The sequence below is a fragment of the Vipera ursinii genome (assembly GCF_947247035.1).
Source record: "Vipera ursinii genome assembly, chromosome: 2".
Lineage (NCBI taxonomy): Eukaryota > Metazoa > Chordata > Lepidosauria > Squamata > Viperidae > Vipera > Vipera ursinii.
Genome location: NC_139513.1, coordinates 62,386,052 through 62,405,681, shown reverse-complemented (window position 1 = coordinate 62,405,681; position 19,630 = coordinate 62,386,052). Strand labels below are relative to the sequence as shown.

General features: G+C 39.6%; 1 protein-coding gene across 3 annotated transcripts; it reads left to right on the top strand.

The window, feature by feature from the left end:
• Positions 1-11,138: 11,138 nt before the first annotated feature.
• On the top strand, positions 11,139-19,562 carry CNBP (CCHC-type zinc finger nucleic acid binding protein). Of its 3 annotated transcripts, XM_083353265.1 has the most exons (6): positions 11,181-11,336; positions 14,543-14,730; positions 16,801-16,920; positions 17,101-17,193; positions 17,313-17,514; positions 18,432-19,562. In XM_083353265.1, exons 3-6 carry the CDS (start codon positions 16,818-16,820, stop codon positions 18,547-18,549), a joined length of 516 nt encoding a protein of 171 aa, XP_083209391.1. In that variant the 5' UTR covers positions 11,181-11,336; positions 14,543-14,730; positions 16,801-16,817; the 3' UTR covers positions 18,550-19,562. The 3 variants fall into 3 exon arrangements, with proteins under 3 accessions (XP_083209392.1, XP_083209391.1, XP_083209393.1); XM_083353266.1 differs by lacking the exon at positions 14,543-14,730 and having other exon boundaries at positions 11,139-11,336; positions 17,316-17,514; XM_083353267.1 differs by lacking the exon at positions 14,543-14,730 and having other exon boundaries at positions 11,183-11,336.
• The last annotated feature ends 68 nt before the right edge of the window (positions 19,563-19,630 follow it).

Below are 19,630 nucleotides of genomic sequence, written 5' to 3'. Positions count from 1 at the left end.
TTATAATCTATTCAGCACCTTTTACCACAGAAGCTGATAAATTTGGAATTTTGAGACTATATAATGAGTGCATTCACATTCAAGGAGAGAATAAAAAAGCTAATAAGGAGATACAAAGAGCAGAATACATCCTCTCCAGCGGCTGCAGGCTATATCCAGATAAGCAGGGATTAACATGGGACAAATAAGCAAGCCCAAAACAATAACCTAATCAAGGAATTATAAGGAAAAAAAACCACATAAGCGACCGCATATAAACAGGGAAAACCCCACACTCATTACAATGATTCTATTACCTTGAGGGGTGTTAAATTGTCCTGCAAACAAACAACTTCAAGATAGCAACAGGATTCCATAGTTCAAACCTGAGCAGTATATATTCCCTTTTATTGGAAAAAAGGTTATTGTTGGGACACTGAATATGAAAGCACAGTAAGAATTTCAGTTATAATAGATCTGTGTACTAAGTAACCCACAGTAATAAATTCTATATATTCTACTTAAACAATTTTATATAGAAGATAGGTGTACATATAACTATAGCTAAAATGTTTTATTTTGATTTGTTTTACTATTTGGGAAACTTTCTGAAGAGCAGGTGTCAATTGGATGCTATTTTTTAATGTAGAATTAAAGTGGTCTACCTCAATATTCTGGTGAATGTCATTTGATTTTCTCTTTAAAATCTACCTGAACATAAACATTTATTTAAACACAAATAAACAGATTGCTTTGTTTTTTTCTCCTGTAGAACAAACCAGCTTTACCTGCTTTCAGATGCATTAAAGAGATGTGTTTATCAGCCAATTAAATACTGATTCCATCTTTGCTTTAAATTATTAGGCAGCATTTCTCACTGATTTATTTTGCAAAGGAGCATGAATATGTATTCACTAAATATTTGTTTCAAAAGCTGCAATATCCACTCACAAAACAAATTTGAAATCTGACAGATTTGAATTACAATAGTCCCATGCATTATTGGTATCTTCTGGAAACTAGCAGAACTGCACCTATAACCACAGTTATTGAAATATGTATATTTTGACTTTACCTCTCAAATTAGAAGTCAATATAGAAAGGAAGATCAGTGTTCTCTGTTTAAATAGCTTACTACAGTTACTGGTCAACAATAGAGTGTACAACACCATTTCTTCCACCAAGCACCATACAGAATACTAAGCACACCCCACCTGTCCGTATGAGTCTATTTATAATATGATGACCAAAATTGGATGCAGTATTTTAAGTGGGGTCTTACTAAGGCTTTATAAAGTGGTAGTAATACTTCACATGATCTTGATTCTATCCCTGTGTTAATGCAACCTAGGATTGCATTGGCTCTTTTGGCTGCTGCGCACACTGCTGGCTCATATTTAAGTGTTACCATTTCATATTAACAACAATAATAATGTTAGAAGGGACCTTTGAGGTCTACTAGTCCAACCCCCTGCTCAGGCAAGAGACCCTATATCCCTTCAGACAAATGATTGTCCAGTCTCTTCTTTAAAACTTCCAGTGTTTGCGCATTTACAACTTCTGGAGGCAGGTTATTCCACTGATTAGTTGTTCTGTCAGGAAATTTCTCCTTAGTTCTAGGTTGCTTCTCTCTTTGATTAGTTTCCATCCATTGCTTCTTGCCCTGCTTTCAGGTGCTTTGGAGAATAGCTTGACTCCCTCTTCTTTGTGGCAACCCCTGAGATATTGGAACATTACTATCATGTCACCCCTCGTCCTTCTATTCGTTGTTGTTGTTAGTTGTGAAGTCGTGTCCGACCCATCGCAACCCTATAGACAATGTTCCTTCAGGCCTTCCTATCCTCTACCATCTTCTGGAGTCCATTTAAGCTCACGCCTACTGCTTCAGTGACTCCATCCAGCCACCTCATTCTCTGTCGTCCCCTTCTTCTCTTGCCCTCAACCTTTCCCAGCATTAGGCACTTCTCCAGTGAGTCCTTCCTTCTCATAAGGTGGCCAAAGTATTTGAGTTTCAACTTCAGGATCTGGTCTTCTAAAGAGCAGTCAGGGTTGATCTCCTCTAGGACTGACCGGTTTGATCGCCTTGCAGTCCAAGGACTCGCAGGAGTTTTTTCCAGCACCATAGTTCAAAGTGTTCAATTCTTTGGTGCTCAGCCTTTCTTATGGTCCAGCTTTCACAGCCATACATTGCAACTGGGAAGACCATAGCCTTGACTATATGCACTTTTGTTGGCAGTCTCTGCTTCTTAGTGTGCTGCCTAGGTTTGCCATGGCTTTCCTCCCCAGGATCAAGTATCTTTTAATTTCTTGGCTGCAGTCCCCGTCTGCGGTGATCTTGGAGCCCAGGAAAATAAAATCTATCACTACCTCCATTTGTTCCCCATCTATTTGCCAGGAATTGAGAGGGCCAGATGCCATGATCTTGGTTTTATGAATGTTAAGTTTCAACTCAACTTTTGCACTCTCCTTCTTCACTCGCAACAAGAGGCTCTTCAGTTCCTCTTCACTTTCTGCCATTAGAGTGGTATCATCTACATATCTTAGGCTGTTGATATTTCTCCCGGCAATGTTAATTCCAACTTTTGATTCATCTAGCCCTGCCTTTCTCATGATGTGCTCTGCATATAAGTTAAACAGGCAGGGTGACAGTATACAGCTTTGCCGGACTCCTTTCCCAATTTTGAACCAGTCAGTGGTTCCGTGTCCAGTTCTCACTGTTGCTTCTTGACCCACATATAGGTTTCTCAAGAGACAAATAAGATGGTCTGGTACTCCCATCTCTTTAAGAACTTGCCACAGTTTGTTGTGATCCACACAATCAAATGCTTTAACATTGTCAATGAAACAGAAGTAGATGTTTTTCTGGAACTCCCTAGCTTTCTGCATGATCCAGCGTATGTTAGCAATTTGATCTCTAGTTTCTCTGCCTCTTCGAAATCCTGCCTGTACTTCTGGTAGTTCTCGATCCACATACTGCTGGAGTCTAGCTTGTAGGATTTTAAGCATAACTTTACTAGCATGTGAAAGGAGTGCAATGGTGCATTAGTTTGAATATTCTTTGGCACTGCCTTTCTTTGGAATTAGAATGTAAACTGATCTTTTCCAATCCTGTGGCCACTGTTGAGTTTTCCAAATTTGCTGGCAAATTGAGTGTAACATTTTTACTGCATCGTCTTTTAAGATTTTGAATAGCTCATCTGGAATACAGTCACTTCCACTAGCTTTGTTGTTGCTCAGCTTTCCTAAGGCCCATTTCACTTCACATTCTAGGATGTCTGGCTCGAGGTCAGTGACCACCTCATTGTGGTTATCTGGGACATTAAGCTCATTCTTGTATAATTCTTCTGTGTAATTTTGCCACCTCTTCTTAATCTTTTCTGCCTCTGTTAGGTCCCTGCCATTCTGGTCCTTTATCATGCCCATTTTTGCATGAAACGTTCCCTTCATGTCTCCAATTTTCTTGAAGAGATCTCTAGTCCTTCCTATTCTATTGTTTTCTTCTATTTCTTTGCACTGTTCATTTTAAGAAGGCATCTCTTCTAACTATTCTCTGGAATTCTGCATTCAATTCGGTGTATCTTTCTTTTTCTCCCTTGCCTTTTGCTTCCCTCCTGTCCTCAGCTATTTGCAAAGTTTCCTCAGACAGCCATTTTGCTTTCTTGCATTTCTTTTTCTTTGGGATGGTTTTAATTGCTACTTCTTGTACAATGTTGCGAACCTCTGTCCATAGTTTTTCAAGCACTCTATCAGATCTAATTCCTTAAATCTATTTGTCACCTCTACTGTATATTCGTCAGGGATATGATTTAGTTCATACCTGAGTGACCTAGTGCTTTTCCCTACTTCCTTCAGTTTAAGCCTAAATTTTGTAATGAGAACCTCATGGTCTGAGCCACAATCAGCTTCTGTTCTTGTTTTTACTGACTGTATAGAGCTTCTCCATCTTTGGCTGCAGAGCACATAGTCAATCTGATTTCTGTGTTGACCGTCTGGTGATGTCCATGTGTACAGCCGTCTCTTGGGTTGTTGGAAAAGTGTTTGCTATCACCATCGTATTCTCTTGACAAAATTCTGTCAGCCTGTGCCCTGCTTCATTTTGTACTCCAAAGCCAAACTTGCCTGTTATTCCGGTTATCTTTTGGTTTCTTACTTTATCATTCCAATCCCCCATGATGATAAGGACATCACTTTTTGGTGTTAGTTCTATAAGGTGCTGTAGAGCTTCATAGAACTGGTTAATTTTATCCTCTTCAGCACCGGTGGTTGGGGCATAGACTTGGACTACTGTGATACTGAATGTTTTGCCTTGGATTCTAACTGAGATCATTCTGTCATTTTGGGAATTGTATCCCAGTATTGCTTTTCCTACTCTTTTATTGACTATGAAGGCTACTCCATTTCTTCTGAGGGATTCTTGCCCGCAGTAGTATACCTGATAGTTATCTGAATTAAATTCACCCATTCCTGTCCATTTTAGTTCGCTGATTCCTAAGATGTCAATGTTCAATCTTGTCGTCTCATTCGACCACGTCCAGCTTTCCTTGATTCATGGATCTTACATTCCAGGTTCGTATGGAGAAAAAATCTTTACAGCATCAGACTTTCCTTTCACCACCAGATACATCCACAGCTGAGCGTCCTTTCGGCTTTGGCCCAGTCGCTTCATTCTTTCTGGCACTACTAGTACTGGCCCTCTGCTCTTCCCCAGTAGCATATTGGATGCTTTCCGACCTGAGGGGCTCATCTTCCAGTGTCGTATCTTTCTTCCTTTTGATACTGTCCATAGAGTTTTCATGGCAAAGATACTGGAGTGGGTTGCCATTTCCTTCTCCAGTGGATCACGTTTTGTCAGAACTCTCTGCTATGACCTGTCTATCTCAGGTGGCCCTGCACGGCATAGCTCATAGCTTCATTGAATTACACAAGCCCCTTCACTACGACAAGGCACTAATCCATGAAGGGGATGTAGTAATTAGGTCATCACAAAAAAGACGTGTTATAATATTTCATGTTGATTGTGAAAGTGTAATAAATGGTTCAATATGTGATAGTATAACTGTTCCATTTTTTCTCACTGTGGATTATAGCTATGCCCCAAATTACTACCTGCAGGCATTCCAAAAGCAATTTTTAAAGTTCTCTGCACAATCTTTTGGCATTATGATGTCACACTCTTCTATTGTGCTTTATTCTGTCATTTATGCCTTAAAAATCACTTTCAAATTCAAGCAATTAATCTTTAGACTACCATCAACCTTTTCTACATTATCTCTCAGGTAACATTGTTATGGCTATTCTTTCTATACTGAAAATAATTAGAATGTAATTATTACATTTGTACAATATAGAACACTACATAATCTTTCTAAACTATATAGCTAAAACAAATGGCATATTGACAATGTATGTTATATATACCATCTGTTGTGATTCAGCGTCAGCCTGTGATACCGGCAGCTGAATCTGATGATTCTGCAGAGGAGGAGGAGGGATTTGGAGAGCCTTTGGTGTCAGAGGGAGGCTGTGATACACTGCAGGACTCTCAGCCTGGCCCCTACCATCATGTTACTCATCAGACTCAGCCGTGTGAGCATGAGGTATTGGACGTAGATGATTCACAGCTGGATCTATTCAGGGACGCTAGGAGCAGGAGGCAATCCAGCAGAGTAGAACAGAGAAAGGTAATGAGGCAACTCGGTGAGAGGAGGAGAAGGCAATGAGAAGCCACGCCTTGGGACTGCTGATAAAAGGGGTAGGTGTGGGAGGTGCTGATTGCTGAAGGCAACCGTTTGAAGATCTTCTGCTAGAGTCCTGGTCTGTTATTCCTGTTTAACTCTTGTTTGAACTTTTGGTTTAACTCTTGTTTGAACTTTTGATTTCTTTGTAAATAAATTTGGTTGGGTTTTTCCAGCCTGTTGACTATAAAAAGGGGTTGTTCCTGACATTTAAACAGGGCCAGTCGTAGGCTGGAACAGAACACCATCTTGGATGAATAGCTACATAAAATGTCACAAATTTTTAGTTTTGCAATAGTAACATCAAAATAAATAGGGAGGCGGAGTTCACTTTGGAATTTTTTCACAAAATTTGATTCCTGTATCTGCATTGCTGTTGGCACAATGCACTGTTGCTAATTAGTCAGTGTTAAACTTTTAGTGGTTATTTGTATATAAATCCAACTCTACCACTCAGATCTGCTAGGGTGGAAATAATTGAGGATATGCGTGTACTGTTGAAGAGAAGTGTCTAGAAGAACTGGACTAGGTTTTGAATGATGGTAAGGTGAAAATTATTTACATGCTGATCAAATTTTATCAGAGCCTCGTTTTCATACTAAAGATGTCAATGTATCTCATATAAAAAGGAGTATTTGAGGAACAGAAACTATGGGTTTAATAACTGATTTAAAGAGGTATGTTAACCTTCACCCCAAATGCATTACTATATTTGAGTACAAAGTAGTATAGCTTAATCACCAAACATAATTTAACAATAACATAGTGTAATATTAATTGGAACTGTACATTTACACTTTTTTAGCATCCAGTCAAAACATTTTCTAAATTATTGTACCCCGATTCATCTACTGCATAATTGTTGCAGCATGTATACTGCCAAAACATTTTCACGTTTGCAACCGCACTTCATTTCTGAAATAAGTAACTGAGATTACAGTATTTATTATGCCAAAGGCTTTCTTGGATATAAATATGACCCTTATAGAGAAACTAACATTGACACTTGGGTAATCTTCACATGGCTGATGTCTGCAATAAAGAACAACCACATAGAAATATTGTTTTAGTGACAGCTGATTTACTGCAGTTGAAGGGCTAAATGCATAAATTTGATTATGTTCACTTAATATGATTATTTTTATGTCACACTGAACATTGGGGTGGTGACATCTTTTGGAAAATCTGTGGGGCCCCATTCAAGGTTAAGGGGCACTAATGTATATAGCCTTGGAATTGCAAACTGTGTTATTTCAAAGAAGGATTATCTCAGCAGCCTTGTAAATACTGTCAGGATAATTTGGGGTTCCAATTTGAGCCAGGTTTGTGCAAAAAATAAAAACGAGATCCAGACAGCTATGAGAAAAGAAATATTTATGTCTATGGAGATTCTCAGTCATCCAGGAAAAAGCATGTTTGAGACAGTTTGCCTTTAGGGACAGCTACAGAGAAATGGGGGACAATTTTATAGGGGAGTTCGTCCTGAGTATGGAAGTATCTATGTGCTGATTCTAGGGTGACACTTGAGGGGTGTGTGTGTGTGTAGATATGTCATCTATGATGATTATACTTGTGAACATGCAGTTCTGCTGGGAGATCCAATTTAATTAACTCTATTTGTGATAACAGACCTTATCCTTTGATATGTGGATTAGGTCTTGGTAACTTATTTGGGGATTTGAGGAAGTTTGAGTAAAAAACTTCCTGTTTGCTATTTTTACTTGATTAACTTAGTTTCAGCTTGACTTGTCAATTATCTAGTGGAAACACTGATTCTCAGCCCATTGTAGCTTTTGTTAATGTTTTAATGGAAGATGGAAACAGTATAAAAATAAATTTTGATATAAAACCTCTCACAATACTGATCACAAATTCACTAGCTAGAATGGCCAAGGGTATCTTGATGGCCTTTTTGCTCATTCCTGAACAAAGAGGTCATTTTCCTCTGTATTAATTCACTCCTACTTTTTAGAATAGAATAGAACTGGAAAGGACCTTGGAGGTCTTTTAGTCCAGCTCCCTGCTCAAGCAGGAGAACCTATCCATCTCAGACAAATGACTGTCTAGCGCCTCTTTTAAAAATCTCCAGTGATGAAGCACCCACGATTTCTGGGACAACCACTGGTTATTTATCCTCACTGTCAGGAGGTTTCTCCTTAATTCAAGGTTGCTTCTCTCTTTGATCAGTTTCCAACCATTGTTTCTTGTTCTGCCCTCTGGTGCTTTGGTGAATAACGTGACCCCCTCCTCTTTGTGGCAAATCCTCAAATACTGGAAGACTGCTATCATGTCTCCCCCATTTCTTCTTTTTTTTAGACTAGTCAAACCCAAGTCCTGCAGCCGTTCTTTGTATGCTTTAGTCTCCAGGCTTTTGATCATCTTAGTTGCTCTTCTCTGAATTTTTTCTAAACTCTCAACACCTTTTTTGTGATATGCTGACCAAAATTGGTTGCAGTATTCCAGGTATGATCTTACTAGGGTTTTATAAAGCGGTACTAATACCTTGCATGATCTTGATTCTATGCCTGTTTATACAACCGAGGATTATATTAGTTTTTTTGGCGGCTGCTGCACACTGTTGGTTCATGGTCAAGTGATCGTTCACTAGGACTCCAAGATCCCTCTTACAGTTACTGTTTTTAAGCCAGGTCTTGCCCAATCTGTACTTGTACCTTTCATTTTTCCTGCCTAAATGTAAAACTTTGCTTTTCTCCACACTGAAACTCATTTTGTTGGATAGGGTACATTGTTCAAGTTTGTCAAGATCTTTTTGGATCCTGAGTTTGTCTTCTGGGGTATTGGCTACTCCTGCCAGTTTGGTGTCATCTGTAAATTTGATGAATTTCCCTTCAATTCCCTCATCTAAGTCATTGATGAAGACATTGAAGAGTACTGGGCCTAAGACGGAACCTTGTGGTACCCCACTGCTTACTTCTCTCCATGTGGATGTAGTGCCGTTGAGGACTTCTCGCCGAGTACAGTTTGCCAGCCAGCTACAGATCCTTCTGGTGGTGATGTTGTCTATTCTGTCTTTTTCTAGCTTACCCAGGAGTAGGTTGTGGTCTACTTTATCAAATGCCTTACTGAAGTCTAAATATATTACATCCACAGTATTTCGCTGGTCTATTAGTTTAGTCACTTTGTCGAATAATGAAGTAAGATTGGTTTGGCATGATTTGTTTTTAATAAATTTGTGCTGGCTACTTTGTTTGCTTCTAGTTGTTTGCAGATCTGTTTTTAAATTACCTTTTCTAGGATCTTCCCAGGTATTGATGTTAAACAGATTGGTCTCTAGTTTCCTAGGTGTTTTTTCCCTTTCTTGAAGATGGGAACCACATCAGCCCTTTTCCAATCCTCAGGTACTTCCTGTGCTCCAGGATTTTTGAAAGATATGGTGCAGTGGTTCTGAGATAATATCTGCCAGCTCCTTCAGAACTCTGGGATGTAATTTGTCAGGTCAAGGTCAGATAGGTGTTCTCTTACCATTTTGCTGCTTATTTTAATTTTTGTTTCTAATTTGTCTTTTGCAGTGGTTTTTTTTGGTATGTTGGGCTATGGTTTCTTTTTGTGTGAAGTAAAGTATGAGTTAAGCTGCTCTGCTTTCTTCCTGTTGTCTGTTATTTCCTTGCAATCTTCTCTCTTTAGTGGACCTACAGTTTCCTTTACTTTTTTCTTGTTGTTAATATGCTGGAAGAAACTTTTTTTTATTATCCATGATTTCTGCTGCAAGTCTTTGTTCATTCTGAGCCTTTGCTTTCCTGACTTCATCTTTAGATGTTCTGGCTGTCTGCTGATAATCAGCCTTAGTTATGTGCCCCTCTTTCCATTTTTTGTATTTGTCCTTTTTGTCTTTCAGTTTGTCAGAGAGATCTTTGTGCAGCCATGCTGGTTTCTTCTTGAATTTCTTGTTTTTCTTTTTCAGTGGTATTGTGTTGATATGGGCTTTTATGATCACATTTTTGAGTGTTTCCCATGCTTCTTGGGTTGTTTTTCGCTTCAGGATTTTCATTAAAGTCAGCTCTTTTGAATTCAAGAACTGTTTGGATTGTTTTCTGTTCCTAGTGTTTGTATTATATTAAATTCCAGTATGACGTGGTCACTTTCGCCCAAGGTTCCAGCAACTTCAACTCCCTCTATCACTTCTCTATTTGTAAGGATTAAGTCCAGTATAGCTTTCATTTAGTTTCCTCCTCCACCTTTTGGATGACAAAGTTGTCCGCTGGGTTGGTTAGGAATCTGTTTGATCTCCTGCTCGCTGCAGTTTGTCTCCCAGTTGATATCTGGATAGTTGAAGACTATTTTTAATTTTAATGATATACAAATGTTAAAATAATAAAATATCAAGATATTAAACAATTACATTAACAAAAATGCCTTGTAAAATCTATTAGTTTAACAGTTTTACTTTTAAGAAAAGTACTGCGCCCTTTTTAATGATTCTGTTCCTAATCCAGTTTGTGGTTTCTCATACTACCTAAATGAGACCATCTCTATTTATAGTACATAAAAATATGCAAGGCATTACAGCAGTCTTCAACTGAGCTGGTGTAGTTGGAGTAAAATTATGTTTTGATTTAAAATTTGGGAGCATGTTATAATACAAAATTAACTACGCTCAAATTGACTCACTTTCATACCTTTCTACCGCTGCCTAAAATGTTCCTCAGATGATTCACGTCCCAATATTGCACAACCTTCTCCAAGTAATTAGAGTTGTTTTTGAGAAGGATGCTACTTTTGAATGTGAATCTTTCTTTGCAAGAGCATTTTTAACTTCAGATACAGTACAAATAAAAGCTCTTCAGGGGCTAAAGGGCAGCGGGGAAACCCCCGAGTCGCAGCTTTTTTCCTGCAGCTTCACGCCTCAGGATTCTTGTTTTCTGACACCAAAGATTCCCCACGACAATCAGGCAGCCCCCTCCAGATTTATTCAGATCTCAGTTTCGCAGAGTTGGGCAGCTTTCAAATTCCCTACGCTTCCAGATAGTGCAAAAGGATCCCAACAAAGCAAAGAGGGCATTTTACACACGGGGACGTTGCGAAAAAGCATCACGAAGCACAACTGACGCTGCGTCGGCAACCCTACTCCGAACGCGTCACTAGCAGTGCCAAATGTCGATTTCGCCGACTCAGGCGCGCCAACAGGGCGGCAGCCACCGCCTCCCAAGCGACGCGCAGACGCTCGCTAAGTATCGCGATAAGCCGCGCGCGGGAAAGCTATTTGGACTCTCCACCCCACCCCCCCCGCTCCCTTACCGTCCTCGTTATTCCAGAAACAGCCCCTCCCCTCGGTTTGGGCCGAAGAATACTGGAGGATATTCCGGTAGGCGGACACCTCCCCCTTTTCCACGGCGCCGATTGGCCAGTACTACTTGTGTCGTCGATGGACTACGCGAAAGCATTCGCGGGTTGCCATTGGCCCCGCGGTCGGGATAGAGCCGTGCGCAGATCGGCAGGGCGGGTGCGTGGGGTCGTGCGCAAACCGCGTGTGGCGCAGCCAGCAGGGACTCAACGGCCGCGGGTGGCTGGTCGGATCTCGCGCGTGGGCTAAGGAGGGGAAACTCCCAAAGCGAGCGGCCATTCCGGATCGAGCCGTCGACGGGAAAGGAAAGTCCGCGGAAGGTAACCGAGCTGACGGGAGGAGGCTCGCCAATTCGGTGTGGCGGTGGGGCCTCTGTGGGCGGAGTGAGTTGAGGGAAGGAGGGCGCTGGCTCGTTCCGGCCTACTGCGCGGGAAAAAAAAAAACCGCCCAGCCTTCCCCTACCCGCGTTTATTTCCAAGTAAGCGGGATATCCGCCGCCCATCCTGGCCCTGTGAGAGGCGGTAAGGAATCGCTTCTCGGGGCCGCGGCGGGACGTCCCGGAGTTGCGAGGAAAAAGGGAGCAGGGCAAGTCCTTCCTACTCGTGGCGAGGATCGCCGGGGTCCTGGGATCGCCGGCCCTGTAGGCGAGTCAAGGGCGACGGAATACGAAGTTTACGCGGGCCGCGTGCGCCTGGAAGAGAGGCTTCCCGCGGCGGTAATGGGGCTCGTGACTTGAGGGAAAAGAAAGCGAGGCGGAGAAACGGGAGACCGAGACGGATATCTAAAGCTGCTTTCCGGACTCGCTTGTCGCGGGGAAAGCTGGCGCTCTCTGGTGGCGCCTCAGCCTCCATGTGACCTGCGGCCTCCACGTGTTCGCCTGCCTAACTCTTTTAAGCAGCATTTCCCCAGGCGCAGGGGTCGGCAACCTCGGCTCTTTTATGACTCGTGGACTTCAACTCCCAGAATTCCTGAGCCAGCAGAGCTGGCTCAGGAATTCTGGGAGTTGAAGTCCACGAGTCATAAAAGAGCCGAGGTTGCCGACCCCTGCCCCAGGGCGTTATGGTTCGGGATTGGCTCGTGTGTGTGTGTGTGTGTGTGTGTGTGTGTAGGTAGGTAGCCCTTTTAACTCACTTCGGCCTTTCTGTCGCTTATTGATACTGGGACGTTACCGAGGAAGAGGGAAATGCAGCACTCCCGATCCTAAACGTCTTTGTCTTCGAAGCCAAGCCCGATCCGGTGGAAAGTTCGTATATCTCAAGTTGCCCTTTTAAGGTCCCCCCCCCCCCGGCCGCAGTTTTTTTTAGCTTTGGGGGAGATTTTAGGATGATTTGGGTGACAGATTCTCTGTTCTAAAATTAAAGTGTAGGATCGGTAAGAGAGAAGCAAAAAAATTTAGTTGTGGCATTCCGTGTTACACGGATTGGCAGTGTCTTTCGAAGGAATAGAACGGAGAAAAATGGAGGTGAGTCGAGATGAATGCATCCTTAAGAGATCGGTTTCAAAAATGTTATCAGATAATCAAGTCCGAAATAGAAGTGACAATGGAATACTACTTACTATTTTAATTTAGCACAACTGGGCAGTGGCAGATGTCCAATTTAATACTGGATTAAGGCTTCTGTTGGCCTAAAAACATCTGTTTAGTGGTGACTGCAGATCCTTTGATAACAAGATGATGGCATGCTTGTGTAAGTTGGCTATAACAGCTTTATGCTAGAAAATGTTACAGGGATACAACAGAATTAAACATTTGAGATTCAATGAGTTTTGTAAATGTGGGATTTACTTCTTAAAGTAAATAATGGTAACAGAAATAGCACCCTCAAAATTACATGGTTTTTACAATAATTAAGATGTTTAAAATGGATCAGCTAGATAGAAAACATTGCCTATACCACTAAAATATTCTACTGCTTCAGTTTGGGAAAGAGGTAAAAGTTGCTATTGATGGATAATAAGGATAATTGTTGCTCCTTTAATTATAAAGTGACCAGCTCTGATGTATGCTTAATGTGCAGTTAACATTGCAGTTATTTGAATAAATTGTCGATATAAAAAGTTGCCCCACAGGCTTAGCAGGTTGATTATTTTTAGTGGCAATTATGCTGCTTCATTGGTTTCCCTAGTAAACTTGTGACAAGCTGCTTTTCTAGCTGAAAAACAAGCAAAGTCATATATCACACCTCTCCTCCGTGCGCTGCACTGGCTTCCGGTTGCCTTCCGTGTGAAGTTCAAGGTGCTAACAATGACATTCAAAGCCCTACATGGCATGGGTCCGGACTACCTACGGGAGCACCTTCTGCCAATGTCAGCACCCCACCGTCCTGTGCGCTCCCACAGAGAGGGCCTCCTCAGGGTGCCACCGCTCAAGGAATGTCGGCTGGTGGCCCCCAGGGGGAGGGCATTCTCAGTGGGTGCGCCAGCCCTCTGGAACACCTTACCTACCGAAATCCGGATGGCCCCTGACCTCCGTACCTTCCGTCGCGACTTAAAAACTTTTTTGTTCCAGCAGGCTGGCCTGGCATGATAGCATTAATTGGGGTCCCAGTTTGTGTTCATTAGTGTTTCTTATTATTTTATTGTTCGGTCTGTATACTTCTTCCTTCCTCTGTACACCGCCCCGAGTCCCTCGGGAGAAGGGCGGTTTATAAAAACTAATAAATAAATAAATAATAAATAAATAAAGTCCTTTATAAGGGAGACTAATAGATCCATACCACAACTGTTCAGTAGCAGTGTTGTAGAATAAAGTGGTATAAAACAGTTGATGTGCCTTTACACTAATAGCAAACATAAGTTCTATGTATATTTTTGAAAGAATGACTGTTGATCTTTAAAACTACCTGGGAAACAATTGAAGAACCTGTGCTCTTCCACCTGGGCTGGCATTTTTAATAGCTGTTACTAACTAGTAAAATTATTTAGAATCTGTGAAAAGCATTGGAAACAATCACTTTGAATAAAAGAATACATTTTATAAGGAAGATACCTAGTTGATGCATCAAAAGAATTATTTGGTCACTGTTATAAGTATGGAGATCTGTAAATCCTCTGAATTGTGAGGATAGTAGGTTTCAGCTGGTTTGCTACTGTGGAAAATGTGTGAATATTCTTTCTTGATTGGCAACATATAGTAGCATTAAAAGATCCCAGAAGTTAATATAAGTACTGTCAGTAGTCAAAGTAAGTTTCTACAAAATACATATATCTGGATTTCTCTCAAATCATTGGTAAGGTAGTAAAATATGTTTTGGAAATTGAGAAAAATATTAAGATAATATTGTGTAGAAATGGGAAGATAAAACAATCTATTATGAAGGCCTGAGTGTTTCCAATATTGACTGCTATAAATCAAAGGTTTTATTAATATGTTGGCAGCAGTTTACAATATTGGAATATTTGTTTTCTGAACAGCAGATATTTTTATTTAGCATTTAAATTTTCTTAATTTCATACTTAAAATTCACACCAAAACACAAGGGAAACTATAATAGTTGCTGATGTATATATGTATGTATTCTCTTAGGTAGGTCTTGTTTCAGATTCACTCCAGTGAGCATCTATACTGGAAAATAAATACAACAATGAACCTAAAGGAAGAAATTAGATTAAATGAAAGTAAGGAAATAATAGGAACCAAAAATAAATGAAAAGAAGCAGCAAATAGAATGGGATGAAATGAATTGGCAGTACTAGGAACCAAAGAAGAGAAAAGTAAGGTGACCTTAATAAAGGACAGAGTTATGGGGGGAGGTAGTTTAAATTAACCTAATAGCTTGGATTGTGCTGTATTCTAGATAGCTGTCAAATGGACTTTTAACCCATTGTTTCTGTTGTCTGTAAAAAGGGCTTTATGTTACTTTCATTCTAAATAATCACTCTAAAAATGGGAGTTGGGTAAGGATAACTTTAAGGATTCTTAAAATAAAATAACTTCAATAGTAATTCAAGACCTTTGAACATTATAAAAGTGAAAATATGTGTACCTATTCTTACTTAGAGCAGTTTGGTATTTTGAGTAATTGGAAGATACATAGCTCGTTTCATCAACCATTTTGTGGAACTTAAAGGAGACAAACCAGTTAAACAAGAATGTGATTCTTTTAAATCTGAATAAATTTCAGGTTTGTAATGGTAGAAATAGAAATAGCAACCATTTTTTATTCATTTGTTAACATTTGTTGCTATGGCTATTATAGATCTAGTAGTTTAGAAACTGAAAGTGGGAACTTGAATATTTTTGGATCAGTTAATACTTGCAAACCATCTTGCTCTCTAGATTACATTTTTAAAATAAGATTTTGGTTGTCATCTGTAAGGATTAAAAGGATGCCTAGGTGACATTACTAGATTTTCTAATGTGGTTTTTCCCAGTCAGGCTCAAGTCACTGCACTTAGACTGCAGCGAGTCATATTCAAGGGAAGAATTTAGACTCCCACATTCCTTATATTTATTTTTAAGTGGGTCTCCACCTGTTTTATCTGTCCATGTCGTTGCTGTCTGATTTACTTTAAATCATAGTTGTACAGCACCATGTTAAACTGACACCTCTGTACATTTCAGAAATAAGTAAGAACCAATATTAGTCAATGCAGCTTGAGACAGAACTTTTAAAGACAAATAAGCATGATTGTGGGAATTTAAGTTTTTATTTAACTTGGACATATGTCTTCTGACATCTTTTGAGAATGGAAATGGCCTTTCCCTAGAAAATCTATGTAGTAACAATGTGAACTGAGTTACTTGCTTCCAAATATTGCTTTTTTCAGTACAGTTATTCTGTATGATTCTGTTTTTCTACTGGCAGCAATTACATCTTCACAGAGATGATTATTTGATTTGAGCATCAATAGTAATGTGTATGTCTCAGTTTTGTATTGGATTGTGTTAAGCAAAAATACAAATTTTGTTTCAGTGTAAACAGAAAGTTGGAAGTGTACATTGATATATATCTAATCCATGTGCTTTGAATCTGGTGCTAAAGGTAGGGGGGAAATGACTAGCTAAGGCATGCATCTAGTCCTTAAATTTGGAGACTAACTCTAAAGAATCTCTTGTTTATGACATGGAGCAAAAAGCATATAACCAGAAGGAGCGGGGTATATGTGCTGTGGATTGGGTGGTGGTGGGGGGGGGTTACCACATATTTCTCAGCTTATGCTTTTGTTTCAGGGAAGCTTACAATTATTTATTAAACATATATGCTGCCTGACTCAGTTAACGTTAAAGATTAAAAAATGGCAAGTGTGACATGACAGACCATATGGAATGAAGCGAGTTCTTAATTTTTTATTACCAAAGATCTGGATGAATAACCAGGACTTCCTGGCCCTTCTAAAAATAGAGTGGGGATCATGCAGACCTTGGGGAAATACATGTTTTGGAACTGCGTATGACAATATATCTTATATGTGCTCATGCATATATTCTATATACAATTGATTTCCCCTTTGGAAGTTGTGGATTAAAAGACTATTAATATTATATGTGGATGTGTAGAATATTTAACTGTAATTTGATATAACTAATTGGGTGAATAGGAAAATTCTGAAAAAAAATAATTGAAACTTTACTGCACAGTTTTAAAATACTTTTAAGTAATTGAAAAACAGTTGCAATTGTGGAAACCCCTTATTTTTAATCTACAGATTTTAACTTTAAGCATTGTTTGCCATCTTACATATTGTCATAAATGTAAGGTTAATTCTTCTCAAATCTATGTGATAAAAACATTTTTACACAAATACTTAAATTGTCCTTATCAGTGTTTTCCTCTTGCTTAGAGAACCTAATTGGAGCAATGAGCAGTAACGAGTGTTTCAAGTGTGGGCGTACTGGCCATTGGGCTCGAGAATGCCCCACTGGAATTGGTCGTGGCCGTGGAATGCGAAGCCGTGGCAGAGGTACCATCCCTACCAATAATTTTTTTTCATTAATTTGAATCCATACATCTACTTTAATTATTCTCTTCCTATTTGCTATATGCAAGATTGAATAGCAATAAAATAGTATTGTAGTCTTATATGTATTTAACTTGATACATGTAGCTACATTCATTGAAAAACTAATATCTTTCTCAACAGGCTTCCAATTTATGTCATCATCACTTCCAGACATCTGTTACCGCTGTGGTGAGTCTGGCCATCTTGCCAAGGACTGTGATCTTCAGGAGGATGGTAAGTATTAATAAACAATGGAGAATAAATGCATCGTAGCAGTTGAACTTTGTTAAGTTCATGTCCCGCAATGCTATCAAGGTTTTATAGTCTTGTTTATATTCTTTTACTTATTGTGGAAGCCTGCTATAACTGCGGTAGAGGCGGCCATATTGCGAAGGACTGCAAGGAACCCAAGAGAGAGAGAGAGCAGTGCTGCTACAACTGTGGCAAACCTGGCCACTTGGCTCGTGACTGTGATCATGCAGATGAGCAAAAGTGTTATTCTTGTGGGGAATTTGGACACATCCAGAAGGACTGCACCAAAGTCAAATGCTATAGGTAAAAATTGGTTCTAATACTACCAGTAAGATGCACATTAATCCTATACTAATGTTTCAGAACAAAAGGACTGATTCAGACCAATATGCAGGAGCTTGTTCCTGCAAGCATCCCATGATTTTAATTTAGATCCTTTATTGTAACCTCTACCCAGAATTTTATGAATGCTAAAATTGCTACATTGTACTTTAATGTTCAGTATAGGTATTAATACTGCAAATGTATGGGATATTTTTTCTCTTGACTAGCAATACATTTAAATCCACAGAAACTACATTGACATAAATGCTGCATAAGTTTTGGTACATGTACGTTTTAGATGATAGATAGATAACCTTTATTGTCATTTTTTACTGTGGACGCAATGGCACACATTAAAAATGAAATTTAATTGCTTGCTCTCAAAGTTACACAACAAAAGTTACATGACACACATACAACAGGGGTAGGCAACCTTGGCTCTTTATGACTCATGGACTTCAACTCCCAGAATTCCTGAGCCAGCATAGCTGGCTCAGGAATTGAAGTCCATGAGTCATAAAAGAGCCAAGGTTGCCTACCACTAGTATAGACATACACCCTTACATATAAGTAACATATAAATATTAATCACTGTCCATCTTGAATACATAATGGAAGGAGGAAGCTGTAGAGTTCACAAGGTTAATACTGTATGGAACAAAACTGACTGAATCTGGATGTTCTGCTTTGGATATCACGAAGCCTCCTCCCAGAAGCTAACAAGGAAAACAGGTCATGAAGGGGATGTGTAATGTCCCAGACAATCTTACCCTGTTCAAGCAACACTTACACACTATGTCCTGCACGAAAGGGCGGGAACTGCCAATAATCTTTTCAGCCATCCTCATACTCTGCACCGCCTCTATGGGGCTAATGTTGGTTTTGTCTCATTTCAGGTGTGGTGAAACTGGCCATGTAGCCATCAACTGCAGCAAGACTAGTGAAGTCAACTGCTATCGTTGTGGGGAGTCAGGACACCTTGCACGGGAATGCACAATTGAGGCTACAGCTTAACTGATTTCCTTTGTCGCCCCTCCTTTTTCTGATTGATGGTTGTATTATTTTTCTCTGAATCCTCTTCACTGGCCAAAGGTTGGCAGATAGAGGCTACTCCCAGGCCAGTGAGCTTTACTTGCCGTGTTAAAGGAGGAAAGGGGTGGAAAAATCGACTTTCTGCATTTAACTACAAAAAATGTTTATGTTTAGTTTGGTAGAGGTGTTATGTATAATGCTTTGTTAAAGAACCCCCTTTCCGTGCCACTGGTGAATAGGGATGGATGAGTGGAAAGAGTTAAGTCAGACCAGCAAAGCCTCCCTGGGTTCCATGGAAGTGATCACATGCAGGAGGAAATAAGCTGGAAGTGTCTGAACTTCCACAGCAATTAATTCTATTACAATAATGGCCTTGGATTGTCTGACCTCAGTAACAGTTAAAACACCAAGTATTTATATCAGGCCTTACCAAAAGCATATAGCGAAGTGGGATAAACGAACAATGCACATGCCTGTTAATGGCCACAAGAGTGAGGGAGAAATTGAAGTAACCGTAATACAATAAATGAATGTTTAATGCGAGGTAACAAGGGAATGGGAAACATTAAATATTTCAAACTAAATCAAACCCAGAACATCAGTGCTTGAGTATACACAATTTGGAGCTATTCAGGACTTGAAAAGAACTGCATTTTCACAGAAATCAAGATGTTATTTTTGTATACTATATCACTTAGACAATTGTTGAGTTTCATTTGCTTGTAATCAGTTTTTAAAGTCAGATGGTAAAAGCAATTGAAGTCCTAGAATATAGAAATGTAATTTTAAACTATCAATAAAGCTGGAGGAGGAAGGGGAGTTTGACTGAAGTTTTTTTTTTTTGTTTGGAGTTTATTTTTCAGGTACATAATATTACATAGATAAATGTAGAATAAAGCTAAACAATTGACTATTGTACTACAAATGTATAAACAAAGTTAATTCCTGTATCATTTAAACTGCAGAATTTGTTAAATATATCACTTCCGAAGCAGCATTTGCATTTTTTTCTTTTAGGTGACAACTGTGATATAATTAGGAATGCTTATTTACTCCTATAAGC

What these genes read in the sequence shown, in the direction of transcription:
- CNBP (XM_083353265.1), top strand. Translation starts at nt 16,818, where the DNA reads ATGAGCAGTAACGAGTGTTTCAAGTGTGGGCGTACTGGCCATTGGGCT. An exon ending in CTGTGATCTTCAGGAGGATG is followed by an intron (nt 17,194 to 17,312) that starts GTAAGTATTAAT and finishes TACTTATTGTGG; the next exon opens with AAGCCTGCTATAACTGCGGT. An exon ending in ACCAAAGTCAAATGCTATAG is followed by an intron (nt 17,515 to 18,431) that starts GTAAAAATTGGT and finishes GTCTCATTTCAG; the next exon opens with GTGTGGTGAAACTGGCCATG.